This window comes from Jaculus jaculus, chromosome 10, assembly GCF_020740685.1.
Source record: "Jaculus jaculus isolate mJacJac1 chromosome 10, mJacJac1.mat.Y.cur, whole genome shotgun sequence".
NCBI classification, from domain to species: domain Eukaryota; kingdom Metazoa; phylum Chordata; class Mammalia; order Rodentia; family Dipodidae; genus Jaculus; species Jaculus jaculus.
This window is the reverse complement of record NC_059111.1, coordinates 81,810,308-81,830,910: the sequence shown is the minus strand read 5'-3', so window position 1 is coordinate 81,830,910 and position 20,603 is coordinate 81,810,308. Positions and strand designations below refer to the sequence as shown.

Sequence of the window (20,603 nt, the reverse complement as noted above, 5' to 3'; positions counted from 1 at the left end):
GGGAGATAAAGGAGTACAGATATTTAACAGTACAGCACAAAAGCTAAAGTTATAAAGGTTTTACCTTTGAGTGCTCTATGTATATATCTCTTCATTTTTTGATATAAATGCCATTATTCAAGTTGGTCACAACCATTCCCATTAAAGGTAAAATACAAGCATTCTTTAAGCTTCCATACAACAAGGTCTGATAAGTCATATGAAAATTTTTCTTCTATTAATTGCCACTAATAGAAAATGTAATTGATGTTTTAACCAGTAAAATTTGTGGCTGACAGTAGAAGCATTTGTGAATAAGGTACATTTGGCTGAAATATTCCTATTTCATACATCAGTGTTAGCAAAAGCATAAAAAAGCATAAATGGAAATATTTCTATTTATGTTGTGGATATTTTATGAACACTATTTAATTTAGGTCTTAGATCTCAAACAAAATAAAAGGAAGTATATTCATAACAAAAATAATTGGCTCTGGTTGTACAATAAAGAATACTATAGAGTGATAAATTATGATTTAATGAATGGCTATGGTATTAAAAAGTTTGTTGAATTCATTCCAGATTTACTAAAATATTCCTATATTTTTTATAATTCTTTCATGCCAGTTACACCTCCTTTGCATTAGACAAAATTCAATATTTGACCTGTGATATTTTTAGTCACTGTACATCATCTAAAACTTCAGGACTTAATACCCAGTGAAATATAATTGTTACCTAGCAGAAACCAATGTCTTCTCATTTGTGTTGAGGACTCACTACTACTTTCTTGTCCCAAACTATTACCTTTTCCTTTGCTACTGAGCATCTCTGTGACACTCGACTTGAAACATGCTCTTCCCCTGCTCTGAGAGGATACAAATCCTCCACATTCACTGTACAGGCACCCCTCCCGTTTGCTTCAAATGCATTAGATTTATATGAACATTTAATAATTGATAAATAAAAGTTAAATGTTTTAATTAAAGAAACTTGAATATTTCTGTCCCATTCTCATGACATATAATCAAGAACTCCTATTTGCATGTAAGTCACATCACTAACAGAACCCAATAGACATAGGTTTAAACTGCAGTTAGGGCAAGAATATAAAAACATTTACAAAAAAAACCCAAGAGAGAATACTAGGTTTTAGTTTCCCCCACAAACTGAAAGTTGCTATGCCCATACTTATGTTACTGAAATGTTTGAAGTAGTTTGCTATATTGACTTGGTTATCATGAAACTCCAACAGGAGAAACAAACTTGAACATGGCCTTGCGTGCTGAGCTCTGGGTGCAGCAATGAAGCTCCAGGTGCTTTATGAAGAGAATCCAGATGGTTTCTGTGCACCACATGGATGTTTTAAATTTTGTATTGGTTGAATATTTCTTTGCTATGCTCAGTGGCATCTTTTGCAGTGTAATTGTTTATTCTGTGCCATTATGTTTTTTGGTTTTTTTGGGGGGGGATTTTTTGGTATTATGGCTCAATTAAAATACCTTGGATTATGGGACTTTTAAAGATAGACTGAGTGTATTACATTCTATATCACGGATGGTTATCAGTTTATGGGGGCCAGGGTGGAATGTGGTGGTTTGATTCAGGTGTCCTCCATAAACTTAGGAGTTCAGAATGTTAGATTCTCAGCTGATGGTGATCTGGGAATTAATGCCTCCTGAAGGAAGTGTATTGTTGGAGGTGGGTTAATAGGTGTTATAGCCAGTTTCCCCTTGCCAGTGTTTGGCACACTCTCATGTTGCTGTGGTCCATCCGTTGTTGGCCAGGAGGTGGATGTCCACCCTCTGCTCATGCCTTTATTTCCCCCTGCCATGATGGAGCTTCCTCTCAAGTCTGTAAACCAAAATAAACCTTTCCCCCACCACAGGCTGCTCTTGGTCAAGTGACTTCTGCCAGCAATGCAAACCTGACTACAACAGTAATGTCACAAACTGTCAAAGGGTAATTAAGACATTCTGTTCCTAGGAGATCCCAGTAGTAATCCTAACTGGCATTTATTAGCTCCCTCATCTACTAAATCATGACTCTTCCTTTCCTCATCCTTAGAGTAAGTATAAATACATCACTATACCTCCCAGGCATCTTGAAGATCTTAAATGGGATATCTAAGAGAATACATTTAGAAATTTGAGTGAGAGCTGCTCTGCATTTTATATTCCATGAAGATCAAGCTCTTTAAGTTTTGATTCCTAAACTGTCTTATCTGGTTTCAGCCAATTCACAAATCCTGTACTTTCTCTCTCTCCCCTTCCTCTCTCTCTTCCTTCCCTTCCTCTCTCCCTACCTTCCCTTCCCATGTTACCCACCCTTCTGTTTGCTATGACAAAATGCTTAAAAAAGTAAGCCTAAAGCAGGGAAAAGTTATTCTGGCTCATGGTTTCAGCTCGTGGACATTTGTTTGCATTGTTTTTGAGCCATCTTGTAGATTTTAGTTTGTGTATAGGTTGTGAAAGTATAGAGAGGACCATAGGAGGGCAGGAAGAGATCTTAAGGAGGGAGATAATAACTACTCCTTGTCATTTGCCGTGCCTCTGTCTTTTCTCTCAGTAATGCCGTCATAGCTCCAATGTTGACAAAGTGTTCACCTTGTACACACGAGCACAAGAAAGCAGTCTCTCTCTCATCCCAATGCCAATTCTCAACAAAGGTGGTGGTTTTTGTCTTGGGTATACCATGTTGCTAGAGCCTAACATATTGTTTAACCCAAGGAAGATCCCAGTACCTTAAACATAGTAACAAAATCATTGAACCCATATGAAAATATACTATTTTACATGGGGATAGTATCAGAGATGTTGAATGAGCTGTCAATGGCCACAAATTGGTACAGGAATTTCCTACCACATACCCTTCCCCATGTCCCTTGAGGTTTTTCTTGCCTGTCCTGAATATCCAGTGCTATAGCTTTCACAGTACTGATTTATTTTTCTCTACTTTTAAGTAAAATTGCAATCAAATATTTCTTACTACCTGGCCCGAAAGGAATCATCATTGCTGTATTCGTCTTTTAAATCACATTTCTTTTTACCTTTACACTAACTCCTTGAAAGCATGAAGAGGGTATAATATTTTCTTCTGGGATTGTGAGTTTAGGTAATGACTGGACTCTGTGAGCCAAGGACAAGTTCTTCATGGGGGTGATTTGGGCAAACGGACATATGGGAGAATTGCACACACCTTCCAAATCTCTCTGGAGCAAGATTGCAATAGAAACTATTCTACTAGACATTTCTTAGTTTAGTCCAGTCCTTTAGAAGGAGGCTGGGATGGTCAAAATTACTGGATTCTGGATGACTAGGCATCAGCCATGGGGAAGCTAAACGAAGGGGGTTGAACACAGGGTACCTAGAATTCCCAGTTTTGTTTCAGCCCTTTTAAAAAAAGTGAAAGTGTGTTTGATATAGTTTGTATGAAAAGACTTGTACAAGCTCAGGGATGGAGAGTGAGAGGACAACTGAGGCAGAGGGCAGGCTGCTGTGTCCAGAAATGCTTCCTACCAGTCAAGATGGTCTCATGACAGGCCCATGTCCCATAGGGAAGAATCCAAACAAAGCAGTGAAGTGGGCCTTTAGGTTGTTGTTAGTGCAGAAGCCAGCACCGAGTATCTGTGCAGAATTCTGACCAAGAACCCCTCTCTGTCTGCCTTAGTGCTACAGGGAAATAATAGCTGTATCCTTAGCACTGCATCACGATGTTAGATTATCTGAGTATCTCAGAGATGGGTTAGCAGCAGTTCTCACGTTTTAACTGAAATCAAAAGAATTAATTAAAAATAGGGTAAAAGTAGCTGGGCATGGTAGCACACATCTTTAATCCTAGCACTCGGGAGGCATAGAGTAGGAGGACCGCCATAAGTTCAAGGCCACACTAAGACGACATAGTGAATTCCAGGTCAGTCTGGATTAGTGTGAGACCCTACCTTGAAAAACCAAAAAAAAAAGGCGAGGACAAAAGTAACACAGTCTCACATGCCCCATCTAAAGTGCTATTACCAACCTTGTAGTAATTATTTAATTTATTTTTTAAATTATCAAATTAAAAAAAAATATTGTGTGCTGCAAAATTTCTTTAGTAGAAAACAATTTCCAGTGACTGAAAAATTCTGAAATCATTCCAAATAATTTTATGGCGTAGGCAACTGAAGTTGAGCTGAAAACATTGTCAAAGAAAATCAAAGCTTTGCTGTCTAAATATTCGTCCTGCTCTCTCCGTCCCTTTACTTTGGACAGCTTGGAGTATTCCTGCAACACTAACAAAAACCACTTGGGGGCAATACAGTAACTTTTTTGTCTTGTATAGCTCTGCTGGTTTCCTAGGTGACAAAATATTACTGTTACTACCAAATTTGAAACCACACTTTAAAGTGTGGGAGGGAAATGGCTGTATTTCATTTTTCATATACGATGCATAAATCATAGGAGACAAACACAAGTCAGGTTTTCTCTTGAAGGAACAGAAGTCTGACTTTTAGCAGAAAAACCTGTTTTCCCTTTTTAACACATTTGAAGATAGTTTATCTTTAGAATTCATCACAGCTTTTGAGACAGATCTCCAGGAATAAAGTAAATTGTTCATAGAAATGTTAAAAAATGACAAACATGTAATAAGCTTAAACATAGTAGGGAGAGCATTTTGTTTCTCTTTATGCACTAAGTAAACATGTAAATATCCTTTGCCTTTGCCACAGAATACATTTTCTGAAACAAATTTAAGCATTAAAGTAATTAACTTTGGGGCTGGGGAGATGGCTTAATGGTTAAAGTACTTGCCTGTGAAACCTAATGTGGTGGTTTGATTCAGGTGTTCCACATAAACTTGGGTGTTCTGAATGCTAAATTCCCAGCTGATAGAGATTTGGGAATTAAAGCCTCCTGGAGGCAGGTGTATTGTTGGGGGCGGGTTTTATGGGTATTAGGGTTGGTTTTCCTAAGCCAGTGTTTGGCACAACTCTCTTGCTTCTATTGTCCACACGATATTGATGAGGAAGTGATGTCCACAATCTGCTGATGCTATCATTTTCCCCTGCAATCATGCAGCTTCCTCTTGAGTCTGTAAGTCAAAATAAACCCTTTTGCCCACAAGCTGCTCTTGCTCAGGCAATTTCTACCAGCAATATGAACCTGATTGCAACATATAAGGACCCAGGATCGATTCTACAGGTCTCATGTCAGCCAGATGCACAAGATGGCACATATGTCTGGAGTTCATTTGCAGTGGCTACAGGCACTGACATGCCCATTCTCTGTTTCTCTTGCTCTTTCTCCCTTTCTTTTTGCCTCAAACAAAAATAAATACAGTAATTAATATTTTAGAGAAAGAGTGAGAGAAAGAGAGAAAAAGAGGAAAAGAGGAATTGGTGTGCCAAGGCCTCAGCCACTGAAATCAAACTCCATACACTTGCATCACCTTGTGGGCATGTGAAACCTTGAACTTGCCTCACCTTTGTGCATCTGGCTTACATGGGATTTGGAGAGTTGAATGTGGTTCCTTAGGTTTTGCAGGCTAGCGCCTTAACTGATAAGCCATTTCTCCAGCCCAAGTAATTAATTTTGATGAACAATTACCAACATTGTTTTCAAAATTACTTGGCATTCACATATCACGTTGTAAAGGAATTGTTTTTGTAACTGTTTCTTCTTTTCAACAGTTTGATGAATGACACTCTATTCCAAACTATTTCTCTCCTTGTGTTTGCTGAATATGAGGTGGTTTATCAGCACTAGCTGGTTCACTTCCTATTTAAGCAAAGAATAAACATAATCTCTTCTTTCAAAGATTTCAGACATATTTAGGCAAGTACATTTAAAAAAATATATTTATTTTGAATATGTGGGAAGAAGGGAGGGTGCTCCAGGACCTCTTGTCACTGCAGACAAATGCATGTGCCACTTTTTGCATCCAGATTACATGAGTGGCTTGGGAAGTTAACCTAGGCCAGCAGAATTTTTTTTTTTTTTTTTTGAGCAAGTTCCTATCTTCCCAGCCCCCAGGCAAGCTAATTTTTTTTTTTTTTCGTTTTCATCTTATTTGCCTGATTCTTTGTTGACATTAGTGGCTTTTTGCCTCCACCCAAATCCATTTTCCTATCATATATGCTGTTTAATATGAACACAAAGCTAGAAACCTCAGGGGAGCCTTGTTGTCAAAGTCCAATGATCTGTATTTTTGAAAGTCAATGTAGAAACATTAGGGGTGAGCACAGAAGTGGAAAAGTTCAGGAAGCTTGTGAGGACATTTGCCTCAGTACCTGGCTCCATCACTGGAAGATTTCCTTTTAACTTATCTATAGTGGAGGACAGTGAAGAAAGAAGTACAACTTTTGTGTCTTGGAACATGTTTCTGACTTGGCTAATTCATTTATTTAAAAAGTGATGACTGGGGAGAATAAGAAGGAAGCAAGGATGGGAGAGATTGATCAAGTGTTCTGATACATGTAAATACTGGGCAACCTTTAAATCAGAATAAACACACCAATGTTCTCAAACGTTTGTCATTTGAGAAAGCTATTTGTTTTGTTTTGATTGAGACAGGATCTCACTCTGCGATGGTTATCTTACCTGGAACTGACAATGAAGCATAGACTGGGCTCAAATTTATGTCGTAGGGTTATAGGTACACATGAGCCTCCATTCCTGACTCAGCCCTTTTATTCTTGCTTTTATTTTTTATATGTACACACGCATTCATATTCATGTGAGTGCAGATGCATGGTGTGTCCATGCACATGCATGTGGAGGATGTGGACAACCTCAAGTGTCCTTCCTCAAGAATGGCACCCATCTGTGATTTTTTTTTTTTTTTTTTTGAGACAGGGTCTCTCAGTAGCCTGGAGCTCACCAATTAGACCAGGCTGGCTAATCAGCAAACCTAGGGGTGTCCTCTTTTCTCCACTTCCCCAGCAAGTGCATGCCACCACAGCCACTATTGTTTTGGGGTGTGTTTGTGTGGATGTATACAGTGTGGTGGTATGTATGTGTTCACAATATGTATCTATGTGGGTGCAGATGTGCACACCCTGTTTTCATGCCTGCTAAGGCCAGAGGAAAAGTCATTTGTTCTTCACTATTCCTTCCCATTATTTCCCCGAGATAGAGTCTCTCACTAAAACTGGAGCGCTCTGCTTTTGAGCTAGATTGAATAGTGAGCCCCATGATCAGTGCAATCCTCCTGTCTCTACCTGCTTAACAGTGCGTGTCCATGCTTGGCTTCTTATGTGGGTACAGACGATCAATCTCAGGTCCTTTAGCTTGTGCAGCAAGGTTTTGGACCTGATGAGCTATCTCCTCTGAAGCCCGCACCCAGCATTTTTATGGGAGTACTGGGGATTGAACTCAGGCCTTTGTGTTCAACATCTTATTGAGAACTTTAAAACATGAACATATTGTAATTTGATCATATTCTCTTCTCAGTACCCTCTTTTGTCCCCCCTTCCCACTTCTCTTCCACGAAGCAACCGCCTCTAATGCAATAGATACTGGGGAGACTCAAATGCAACAAAGCTGAAAATAGGAAGCTGTTGAGAGTTCAACACTCAAGAAGACATCTCTATCATACATTCCATGGCTTAGGGAACATTGTAAAATAGGGGATGGAAAGAATAGGGTGGAAAAGAGTACTTTGAGGTACTGCCCTCCATTGAACTGACTGGTGCATTTATGAACCCCCAAAGTGGTTGTCATTACTCCAACAAGATCTATACAATTCTGAGCCCATCAACATTTTCACATACAGGATAGAAGAGGACAAAAATAATGAGAAATCAAAACTTAAGAAAGTCTACCAAGTTTTTATTTATTGTTTTTTTTTTTTTTCCTTGAAAGCTCCAGTCCCATTTTCATGTATTAAATTGTGCTGGTTATCTTTAATTCCTATTCATAGAAAATCAGACTTTAAAATTAATGCCCTGATGCATTTTTTAAAGTTAATCTAAGTAAGAATAGGCTAAGTAATGTATTCTCTCTTTTTACAAACTCTCTGGAGGAGACTTTTATTCACATACTTTCTACAGATCACATAAATCTTGCAGGCCTACCAATGGTAGAAATGTCTTTTACAAGGTCTGTTCCACAGCCTGCAGTTTTAGACATAAAAATGAAGATCAGGGAAGAACACTTCTTAAGGTTGAAAAACATACTGTAACTTTATAACTGCTTCCAAAGACATTATTCATCTTTACCCTGGGAATATATTAGCTCTCTCACCTGCCATTACCAAAGGCACTGCATAAATATGGGGGACAAATGAAGCTAACTTCATCTCTGGATTCTGTTACATTTCAAATGGGATAAGAGATGGATGCATCTTTTAAAGAGCTGGTAAATGAAAATGTTCCCTTATTTGCCATATTCTGTGCTCTCCTCTGCACACTTGTTGATGGCATTGACATAGGAGGGAGTTCAGGCACCAGGGACTGAAGATAGGGTCCCCAAGGTGGACAGGAGCTTGCTTAACTTGTCTTTCCTTTGAAGGTGATTCTCACAGATATTGAGTTGAGAAATGTTGACAGCCTTCAGATTCTACCCTTTCAATCAAAGTGGCCCTGTCCAGGAATCCAGATTATGACATCAGTCTATTGTATTTACTGGAATGCAAGTATGTATCAATTACCTAAATCTAGCTTATAGCAGTTAGGGATAAAGTAAACTCAGCCAATTACTTCATACAGCAAAAAAAAAAAAAAAATGTAAATGAACTTTGCAGTGAAGTTAAATGTATCAGTAAAGACAAATGCATCAAAAGCTGGTTTTATGCAAGGAATTGCCTTCATATAAATTTACATCTGACATCAAATACTTCAAATAAATTTATACCCAATATCAAATATATGATGGCTGATCAATGACTTCGTGTAAGTTATGTTTCATCTGGACAAAATAAGGCTTTTGACAAGTTTCCTGCCTGAAGTCACAAATCATTTCAGCAATACATTTTCATCAAGACAGTCAGCTACAATCACAGGTGCAAGGAATCTTCAGACCTCATAAAAAAGTAACAGATACAGAAATTCCTCTGTGCTGGATAAATTCTGATTTTGTGATTTATAATGGGTAAGGAATTTCTTGTGCCTTTTTGCCCTAAGAAACAAATTCAAATTTATGATATTACTTTCAGTTAATCTTACAATTTGTGCATGAAGACAGGCATGGACACACTGAACAAAAGTTATAGTTAAAATGGTTGTGAAAGAGTGTTACTCTGAGTTCATGGAAGCTTGTTGAAGAGGGAGCTAGATACGTTTGAACAAATTAGTTAATGCAGTTGAAATTATTATGTGCTATGAAAATAATATTAGGTTAACAGCAGAAAATATGGTTATTTTAAATTCAAATCAATGACTATAGTGATCAAATATATTTGCAACTAATTTCTTCCATATTTTTGTGTCTATCCCTTTTGGGTACATCTATCCTTGGGATACATGTAATATTTAAAGGTTAAAATATTTTCATCCTAAAGTGATTTTCAAAATTAGGTTTATATAAGTTTCCGTATTTCTCAAATTTGTATTTTTTTGATATTTTTCATCTTTTTCAAAAGCCTTAGTAGATAAAATATCTTAGCAGCAGACCTAATTGGAAATAAATGAGCTCATAGTTATATCTACTATGGCTTTTATTCCTCCTTTAGCTGCTAGGATGTTCTAGAAATGGCCACTGATAACCACTTTATTGGGATTGCTTCAGTGCACAGTGCATAAATACTGATTTAACTTGGTAATTTAGCCTCTGCACTCAGGACTCAGTACACACAGCACATATTGCCTGCATGCACACATGCACACACACACGCTCTCACAATATTTTGTGGTTTGAAGAATAGAGTTTAATAGTATGTTCATATAATATGGTTAGTCTTTGAGGTACATTTTGATTTTTGTACTCCACTTTAGCATTAAGAAGTTACTGTGCACTTTTACATACCTGAAAATACCAGAAGGGGATGATATTTGAGAATGGACAGGTGATTGAGCAGGTTAGTATGACCTATCTCACTGAATTACTTCAGTTAAAGGATAAATAAATATCCACTTTCTTTCTAAAACCTCTCTGTATTGCTAAGCATAACTGACCTAGTAAGGAAGTCATCATCTTCCTGCACATTAACCCAGGAATCCACACTACCTCATCCTGACAGCAGACACACTATTGTCCAGAATAATCAGGCATGATCTTGAAAAGATAAATCCCAAGGACAGAATGAAGATGACAAGCTGTGCCACACCATAGTTGGCATCTGTCCCAAGGACATGACTGAAATAGGAATAGGAAAAAAAAAATAGTGAGTAAAGCACGGAATTATAGAGAAAACCCAATCACAAGGACTTATGTTCAAGGAATGCATATATAAAAATTATCTCAGAAAGCTTATTTCTTCTGCTCATTTCAACTGCAGTAGGTAGAATGGTATTTCCAGGGGAAAAAAAGAAAGGAAATATCTCTAAAAATTACTCAGGAGAGCTAAGGGCTTTGATTTCCTTTTAATGTGTTGAGGTAGCACAGGCAAAATGAGTCAGAGGTGTGAGTTTGAGAAGGGCAAATATGAAAAGCATATGTGCAAGTGTGAGAGGCATTCTGGGGGCTGTTTGGTAGATGGGGGAGTTGTTGGAGGTACAGAAGAGGATAAACTAGAGAAAGAACAAGTTTCCCTGATGCCTCTTCCCCCTGTTTCCTGGAATAGTCAGTGCTTGTTCCATCCATACTACAGGTGTTGAACTCAGGCCCAGCATCCAAGTTGCTGTTTCTCTAGGATGCTGGCCTACTCAGATGAGGAACTGAGGAGATAAGTGGGACTACCAGTTACATGTGGCTTTCACTGCTCCCTGTTCTCCATAAACCCCAGCCTGTATGAATACAATGGAGGTTGCACTTCCTCCCTCTTTCTTCCAGAGATTTTCCATGTCTGAAGCATATGCAGGGGTGGGGGGGTGGGGAGGGAGATGATGTTCAGACCAGGGAAGGCTGCTACCTGAAATAGTAGCAGCAAAGAGGAATGGCCCACAGTAATTGTGAAGGGCCTGAGGCTCATTCTATCATTTCCCATGAGGACTGGCCTTTCCCAAATACTCCACAACTAGAATAAATTTTATCAACAGAGGAATTGAAGCTCAAAGGACAAAGTACAGAACACATGATAAACCATTACCTCAAAAGAAAAGCTACAAGCTTAACTATATATACATATATGTATATATATATATATATATATATATATATATATATATATATATATCTCATATATATACATATATATACACACACATATATATACACACACACATATATATATATACATATATATATAAAATGTTACTACAATATGGATTTAAGATAAGCATGATTAATATACTCCAGGAAATAATGGAAGATAGCAGCAAATGAAATATGGAATCATGAAAAAGAACAAAGAAGAAATACATTCAAGAATTTAGTAAATATAAGCAAAAATATAAGTAGTCCTTAACAGGCATCAGCTGATGTTATAAAGACAATGTTACATACATAACTTACATGCAGGGAAGGCATAGCAACAATACCATGTAAAGACTTCATTATTTGGAAGACAAGGTTACAGAACTGTCTGAGAAAACAAATGCTTCCAAAAAAATAGATAAGATGCAGAAAACATAGGAAGAACTCCAAATAATAAGAATAGAATTAAAAGGATCAAAATTTAGACAACAGCAAAAAAAAGTGAGTGAGTTAAATACTACAAGATTTAATTAAAACAAGAGCTAGGCTGCGAAGTATCTGCCTCTAATCCCAGACCTTTAGAGGATGGGGCAAGAAGAGCACCAGTTCAAAGCCATTCTAGGTTACATAGTGAGCTAGAGGCCAGCCTGGGTGCAGAGTGAAAGGAGAATCTGTTTCAAAAGAAGACACATCATTAAGAAAACAAAATCATGACTGTTTTAATGGGTCTACCATATGTTACATATATTAAGAATAACTTCTAAAGTTATAGAATATTTGAAGCTTTCAATTAAAACAGGAAATGATTCTTTTTTTTGTTTTTGTTTTTGTTTTTGTTTTTGTTTTGTTTTGTTTTTCGAGGTAGCGTCTCACTGTAGCCCAGGCTGACCTGGAATTCACTATGGAGTCTCAGGGTAGCCTTGAACTCATGGCAATCCTCCTACCTCTGCCTCCCGAGTGCTGGGATTAAAGGCGTGAGCCACCACGCCTGGTTGATACTTTCAATTAAACAAAAAACATAATAAATACAAAGATGATAAGATGGCAAGAATAAATCCTAATAATTTGCTCGTGTCTTCCTGAGCTACAGTATTCACCTTTCCCTGCCCTTAAATTTGGAGATCCTGGCTCCCTGGTGACAGAATCAGCCACCAAACTTTCTAATTCTTTATGAGAGATGGTAAATCACAAGACTGTCTAGCCTCTATAACTGAACAAGTACATTTCCATATTATTAGTCTTGCCATGAACTAAGAAATTTTCATACTGTCTGGGTAGGGTGAACAGGTAACAAACTAGAATGCGATGAGAGTTCAGAGGCAGCCCTACATAGCATGGGAACTTTTACTATAAAGGTGATAACAGATTGATGGCAAATGATGAGTCCTGTGACATGGTTTAGAAGACTGGCTTGTCTATATGTTAAAAGACAACTTATCAAAGGAGAACTTGGTTTAAATGGAAACCTGTATGCCCAGGAAAGTGATACAGGTAGTGGAAGAAAATGGTGAAGCATCTCTGTGCAATGTAGTGGTAAGAAAGCACTTCAGAAACTAAGCCCCAAAAGATAAGTGATAAAGAGCAGCTGAATCTGGAGAAGCAATTAAAGGGTTTTTGATCACCAAAGGACAACACTAATCAAGATGAGAGACAAGTGACAAGTTGAGCTATTTGCAAGAGTCTGTGATATATGACCTTTTATCGGCTAGATAAATGAGGTCACAGAAAGCCCAATAATGGCTAGGTTTGGGGAGCATGGACATTTAAATAATGGGAGAAAGACTGATGCAGGCCTTGGGGAAAGCAAGGCAGCATTGTCACATTCTGTCATGGGAGCCCATGTCTTGTGAGATAGCAGTTCCACTGCTGGCTATGTAGTCTCCAGAAAATCCTGTGCAGCTTCAGAGAATGTTCTACACAGTGACTCTTACATATGAAACCTTGCTTGCTATAGAAGATACTTGTAGTGAGGGTGCCTGCCATGAGAGTGGAAGGAAAACTGGAAAACAAGCCACCAATACGTAAGTCAATTAAAAGATACTACAGATGTGTAAACAGTATCAATGGTTATTGCCTTCCAGAAATATTCAGGACTACACATAAGTACGTTAGAGATGCTGGGAGATGACTCGGTTGTGGCTTATTGCTTATTGTACAAGCATGAAGACCTGAGTTGGATGCCCAGTACCCATGTGAAAGCCATGCCTCATGGCCTATGCTTATATTGCCAGCCCTAGGGAGGTAGAAAAGGAAAATATGTGGGGTTTTCTGACTAGCCAGTTTGGTTAGACTACTTGAATCAGTGAGCTCCATGTTCAATGAGAGACTTTGTCTTAAAATAATAAATGAGATGGAGAGTGATTGACGAAGACACCTGAGGTTACCTATGGCCCCGCCATGTACATGAACACACACACACACACCAAAAATAAAATGTTAGAAAAAGTCTTTAAGATAAGTAATTTAAAGAACATATAAGGGCTGGAGAGATGGCTTATGGTTAAGCACTTGCCTGTGAAGCCTAAGGAGCCTGGTTCGAGGCTTGATTCTCCAGGACCCACTTTAGCCAGATGCACAAGGGGGCTCACATATCTGGAGTTCGTTTGCAGTGGCTGGAGGCCCTGGCATGCCCATTCTCTCTCTCTCTCTCTCTCTCCCTCCCTTGCTCTCAAATAAAAAAAAAAAATATTTTTTTTAAAAAAGGAACATACAAAAGGAAATGCATGTCTTACAAAACTATAAACACAGGAAAGCTTATTAAAGTGAAAAGAATCAAATGGGGATGCAGAAATAATGGGCAAAGCAAAGAGAGGGTGGTGCACACAGATACTGTGCATTGGGTTCATGCTTAAGGACTTGTTGAAGTCGCAAACAGTGTGACATGATTTGAGGAGTGCCATTCCCATCTGCCTCATTCTCATGTGTCTCCCTACCTAAGTTATTTTCACCATCATTATTATCATTTATTTTGTGTGTGTGAGAGAGAGCAAGCAAGAGACAATAGGTACAACAGGGCCTTTAGCCACTGCCAATAAACTAGACATTTGTGGCCCCTCGTGCGCATGTGCGATATTGCGCTTGCATCACTGTGTGTCTGGCTATGTGTGTGACCTGAAGATCAAGCTGGCTCCTCAGCAGTTTCATTGAATTTAGACTACTAGGAAGAAAAATGTGAGAATAATCATGACACTTGATGAACTATGAATAGCTACTGTGTAGACTTGCAGGTGGTAATATGGAAGGAATCAGATTAGATTCTACTCTTTCAAGATTAATTGCAAACCTGAGCTGTTGATATAATTGCATTGAAATATTGTTTTAAGATTAAAAAAAAAAAAAAACAACTTTAAGGACCGAAGTTATCAATACAGTTTCCTTACCATGTGAGCTACCTTTTACTAGGCTATATCACTCTTAAATCAAGTAATTCAGTGGTGGTTTGAATGGGAACTGTGCCCCATGGCCTATTGTGTTTATGAGTAAGACTCATACTCAATCCCCAGCTGCTGACAAGTTTTGGGAGGTGGAGCCTCGTGGAGAAGGGGTGTTCTTGAAGGTGGACCTTCAGGGTTATTAGCACAACACTAAGCCCAGTACTGAGGCTCCACCCAGACATATGACAGCTTCCTGCTCGGCCATGCTTCCCCGCCACGATTGAGTTTGAGGGCTGAAACAAGCCCTTTCCTCCCACGTGCTACTTCTGGTCGGGTATATTTTTCTCTCAGAAAAAAGAATCTGGCAGCTGTAGTCAGTGTTTTTCCAAAATATTTTCTCTTTCTTTCTTTTTACTTTTGCTCTTTTTTTCCCTTTCTCTCTCTCTCTCTTCCTTCCTTCCTTCTTTCCTTCCTTTCTTCCTTCCTTTCTCTCTCTCTTTCATTCTTTCTTTTCTTTCTTTCAGAGAGAAAGAGGCAGAGAAAGAGAGGGGAGAGAGAGAGGGAGAGAATGGGCTCACCAGGGCCTGCACTCACTACAGACATATGCACCACCACATGTGTATCTAGCTTGTGAGTTCTGGGGAATTGAACCTGGTCCTTGGGCTTCTCAGGCATGTGCCTTATCCACTAAACAATCTTTCCAGCCCATCAGTGTGTTTTAATTAATTATTTTTAAATAAGCCATTATAATTTTATCACTGGACTACTCTTCAGAATTTAAATATAATTTGTGTAAGGTAAATTCTGAGAAAAAAAAGTCACTTTTGAATCTCATGACCATGAGGTACTGTATTCTACTTGTTTTTATTTCCTCTTTTCTGAACTCTAAATATTGATTTCTGTAAAATCAAAACTTCCTATGGTCTATCCAACTTGTTGATGGGTGAACTTATTTTCAACCAAGTTAGTCTAAAGAATGTTTTATAGCTAAGCTTTTCAAAGCTATGAAGATCTTCCTTGCACATGTTTTCATTACCTTTTCTGTCAGAGCTTGCAATATTGGGCATACCCGAGTCTTTTGTTTTTAACCCAGCAGGTAGTCAGTATTGACTGGTATAATGAAATAGGCATCCTGCTTCCTAAGGATGGAGCAAAAAGCACAAGGACAAAATTATATCTTCATTTACTGCATTGACTATATTTTCTATATTTGTCTTAAATGGAAAGTCAGAAAACAGGACAGATAGCTCTGTAATGGGACAAAGAATTGAACTAAACTGATGAGGAAAAAATGATGTCACCTGTTTGATCCTTAGTGAATTAAGCTTTTTTTTTGTAGTTCATTTTGAATCTGTACTTGCTAAATGAAATCTCTGCTTGCAGCAATAAAATGATATGATCTTCATTCAAAAGAATTTGATAAGCATAAAGATCAAAAAAGGGCATCCCAGCCCATTTACTTATCTGCAGCACACTCTGGGAAATAACATACAATGGTGCCTTTACCTTGACAGTGAAACGTTTTCTCTTTGGAGGGCTCCAAGCAGTGCCAGTTGAGTGAATGAATGCACGCAGAGGAGTTAAGGAGGTCACCAGCACATAGGCTTTAAGAATCACAGATAGATCTTCAGTTCTGAAGATTGCTTCCTGGGGAGCAAGGGCTGTTGTCTGAGTCCTGGAAAAAGAAAAAAGTACCCAGGCTGGAGGGATGGCTTGCTGGTTAAGGAGTTTGCCTGCAAAGACAGAGGACCCAGGTTTGATTCCCCAGGACCCACGTTAGCCGGATGCAGAAGGGGGTGCAAGGGTCTGGAGTTCCTTTGCAGTGGTTGGAAGCCCTGGTACGCCCATTCTCTCTCTTTCTCTCTCCCTTCTTCCCTCCCTTTTTCTCTGTCAAATAAATAAGTAAATAAAAATAAGATATATAAAAAATAGCAACATATCTAGCACTCCATCTCTGACTGCATGTTTATGTCTGAATCACCCTTAAGCCCTGTGAAGCCCCACTACCCGCTGGACCCCAGCCTCCGGTTTTTGGGCCTTCTTAAACAATTTCAAATGTTGATTTTAGTACCACCACCAGGGGGTGTGCCTGTACAGAAAGAAGAGACCAAATGTTTAGTTTTTGACTGGAAGATTAATCGAATGATTCCCACCACCATCCCCACAAAGGACAGCAATACTTAGAATAAGGTTTAAAGATTTCTAAAAATTGAATTAGATACACTATTTCTAACCTTATATTCATGACACTGTTACAAGAAGAGTGAAAAATTAGTTTGGGAGTAATTTAATACTTTTGGAAACTTCCTCCTTCTGGTATTTGCTCTTTTCTTTGCTCACTATGAACAGACTTTTTTTTGTTTGTTTGTTTTGTTTTGTTGTCGTTTTTTTTTTTTTTTTTTTAAATAGCAGCCAGCCCATTGAGGATATGCTAGACATTGTTACAACTTAAGTTCATCTTATACCCCTCACTCCTGATAAGTAAAGGTCAATTTAAGTTCTGAAATATGAAGAAAACAGTTTATTCTACAAATGAAAAATAATAAGAGTACTGTTTTGTGAATCAAAATGCTTCCATCATAAGTAGTACTAAAATATGCAATGATCTGCTTTTCTGTACAATGTTTCTACATGTAAAATATCTAAATTTTATCAATGGAAGATGTATGCTATTTTAACTTTTAAAAGTTGTCACAAGCATACACTGCTTATAATTTTCCCATAAATACTACTGACGGCTGTGACTACCTCATAATGATGCAATTAGATGAGACAGACTCATTTATGCATGACTTGAATGACATAATTAAAATTGCTAAGTGTTCCTCTGTAATCTACATTCTAAAACCCTTTGCCTAGAGATATCTTGGTCAAGTTGATACCCTGCCATCTTTCTTAGATCCTGGGAGCTATAAAAAATGTAATAACTACAAAGAATGCACTAAGCCATTCTCATGGACTAAAGCAATGTGATTTGAATATAAAATGGAAGTTAAATTTTTATATTTTCACATTGTCAAGGCTTTAAATTCAATTTACATTTAATGTAACTTACTAGCTGAAAGTCCAATTTACCCAAATGTTTATTCAGTAGCAGGAGAAATTTGAATTAGCATATGAGTCAATGATGAAATTCTTTAAGAAGGTGTGGTAGTTTGAATGAAGGTGTGATAGTTTGAATATATGTCCCCCATAGACTGAAGTGGGGTTTTTTCTTTGTTTATTTTTGTTTTTTGTTTTTCAAGGTAGGGTCTCACTGTATCCCAGGCTGACCTGGAATTCACTATAGAGTCTCAGGGTGACCTCGAACTCATGGTGATCCCCCTGCCTCTGCCTCCCAAGTGCTGGGATCAAAGGTGTGCATGCCACCATTCCCAGCCTGAAGTGTTTTATTAAGGCTTAAAGTTTGGGTCTCCAGCCACTTTGCTGGAGGAGGTGTCATGGAGGTGTGGGGAGGAGCACATCTTGGGGCCAGGGCCAAAGGTGTGTTTGGGGAGGGAACCTGAATTCCAGCCCAAAGGTATGCAGAGAGGTCTGAACTCTAGCAGGGTCCTTGCTGCTTGCTGCTCACTGCTTTTTTGCTTTGCTTTGGTTTTGCCCTGTTCGGTTGTTCCTCTCTGCTTGGATGGACAGAAGCAGCCTTTTCCACCACCATTGATGGATCTTCCCCCTGGAACTGTAAGCTTGAAATAAGCCCCTTCCTCTCATAAACTGTGTCTGGTTTGGATGTCCATCCTAGTAAAGTAGAAACTGACTACAACAGAAGGGATAACTCAACATTTGTGTGACTGAATTTAATAATTTAAATACATAGCATCCTCCCCATGCTATCGTCCTGATCTATGACATTTTGTTTGCCCCATAGAGCACACGCAGGATGGCACAATTCTGAGTGATTAACTTACAAAAGCTCCTGTTGCTGGTCCCAAGGTTTCCATAGAGGCTTCAGTGCTTTTAAAAGGTGACTGGAACTACTGGGCTTCAACTCTCTTCCTTGATCCAGACATACAGAGGGACTCACTGGAAGCTGCAGTTCTGCAAAGATTCACAAGCAGAAGATGGTCAGCCATTCTGTTGAACACTCTCAGGATGCTTCCAAGATGAAGATGCTGTATCAACAGTCCAGGGTCCCTGGGAATCACTGAATCCAAGTTGGATCTGTACAGTTGGAATGCACGTATACAGTAGCCCTTGTTTTGGAGTGTTCTTTTCCACAGACTGGGGGTGGGGGGAAGGTAATGATTGATGTTCACTTTTCTTGCTCAGAAGGGAAGGTAGATTTGATGTCTTGAACCATCCAAGCTCATGTTAAACTATCCTCTAAATTAGTAAATTATTAAATTAGTAATTATTGGCTCATAAGTATATATAAAGAACAATAATGCCTTACTCCAGGAACATGTTTAAAAGTCAAAAGATTGTATGATATTTGTGTAATAAAACTCAAAAGTCATAGAAAATTATCAAATAAAACAAAACCCATTCACTACAATGCATTTTTACACACATTTTATAATTTAGAGAAGCACAATTGGTTGGATGCATTTATCAATATATAAATTGATACAATTGATATAAATACCAATGTGTCTGTACAAATGTGTATATGTAGGTATTTGTGTTGTTAAAATCATCAAAAAAAACAATAGCTTTTTACCTGCATTGTATGTGACTGACCCAACACATACTTCTCAATGACTTGCCATATATCAAATGGATATACATTTAATTTGGGTAGTTTTCAATGTTGTGTATTGATTGCTGCAATGTTTATCCTTTGCTATTTAAAAAACATAGCAAGCAGCTTCAGGTTCACTGAGATGAACTTCCAAACCAGGCACGCTTATGGAGGAAGGGATTTATTGAAGCTTACAGATCCAAGGGAAGTTCCATAATGGCAGAAGGAGTTGGCCTGCCTTCACAGGTCCAAGCAGAGAGAGAGAAGCACAAGCCTAAAAATCAAAAGCCACACAGCACAGCACATTTCAGCAACTCCAGCCAGGCACACTTTGCATATCTTTAGATTAAAATCTGAAACCTACCACCACACTGCCTCCAGCCAGGGGGCTGTAGCTGCAAACTACAAACTAATAAAACACTTAATATATTGAGGGCCATCTATTCAAACTACCACAGGCTTGTTGCCCCCATTGTATGTGATTGACCCAATACATTCTTTCCAATGGCTTGCTGTATATTAAATGGATATATGTTTAATTTGGATATTTTTCTCTGTTGTGTATTTATTTTTGTAATGTTTTTCCTTTGCCATGTTAAAAACACCCTGACAGACATACTCATATAAACTATTTTTCTGTGCTTATACAAGTATATCTAGATTCTTCTTGGCATGTATAATTATCAAGTTGATGGGTAAATGTATGGTAAATTTGTTAGGCATCACCAAAACACCTTCCTAAAAGGTTGTCCTAATTTCCACTCTCTTCAAAAGTGTGTGAAAATTGTTGTTTCTTTACTCCCAGGAAACTATATTTTTAAGTCAAATGATTCTTGCAGCTCTCAAAATGGAACAAAGCCTTTCAATTATTACCCCCCTTGTGCACATTTAATCAATACTAACATAATCTAATTTATAGCACTTCACACTCTTAAGTAAAAGTCAGAGTCAAGCTGTTCCATGTATTCCCACATCTCATTACTTAGCATGGTGTGATCTTGCTTAAAAGAAAAAAAAAAAGCAATAACTCATCAACAAGGCTTCACTGTGAATGAAATCTAAGACATCATAATGAAGGAAATTTATGGAGGTGACAGATGAAGAGTCATAGGTAATTTCTTGCCTTGGGAGTCACACTTTTTTACAAGGTGAGATGAGGATCCAGGGTGTATCCCCAGTGATGGAGTATATGCTTAGTACTTGCAAGACCCTGGATTCAACCCTCAGCCCTGAATGGTAGTGGAATAAAATGTTGATAAATTCCATCAACTTTGGAGAAAGAAAATAAATGTTATCAATAAGCATTTAAGTAAATAGACTTATTTTTAAAGTTTTGACAAGGAAAATTTTTATTTTCCCAGA

At 38.2% G+C, this 20,603-nt stretch overlaps 1 protein-coding gene across 2 annotated transcripts in view; it reads right to left on the bottom strand.

Moving 5' to 3' along the window:
- Cped1 (cadherin like and PC-esterase domain containing 1) overlaps positions 1-20,603 on the bottom strand; it is a 301,563-nt gene that overhangs the window by 168,054 nt on the left and 112,906 nt on the right. For both annotated transcript variants that reach the window (XM_045160324.1, XM_045160323.1), the window contains 2 exons: positions 18,469-18,598; positions 16,070-16,238 (listed from right to left, as the gene is read on the bottom strand). In XM_045160324.1, coding sequence (XP_045016259.1) covers positions 16,070-16,238; positions 18,469-18,598 — 299 coding nt within the window. The remainder of the gene's footprint in view (positions 1-16,069; positions 16,239-18,468; positions 18,599-20,603) is intronic.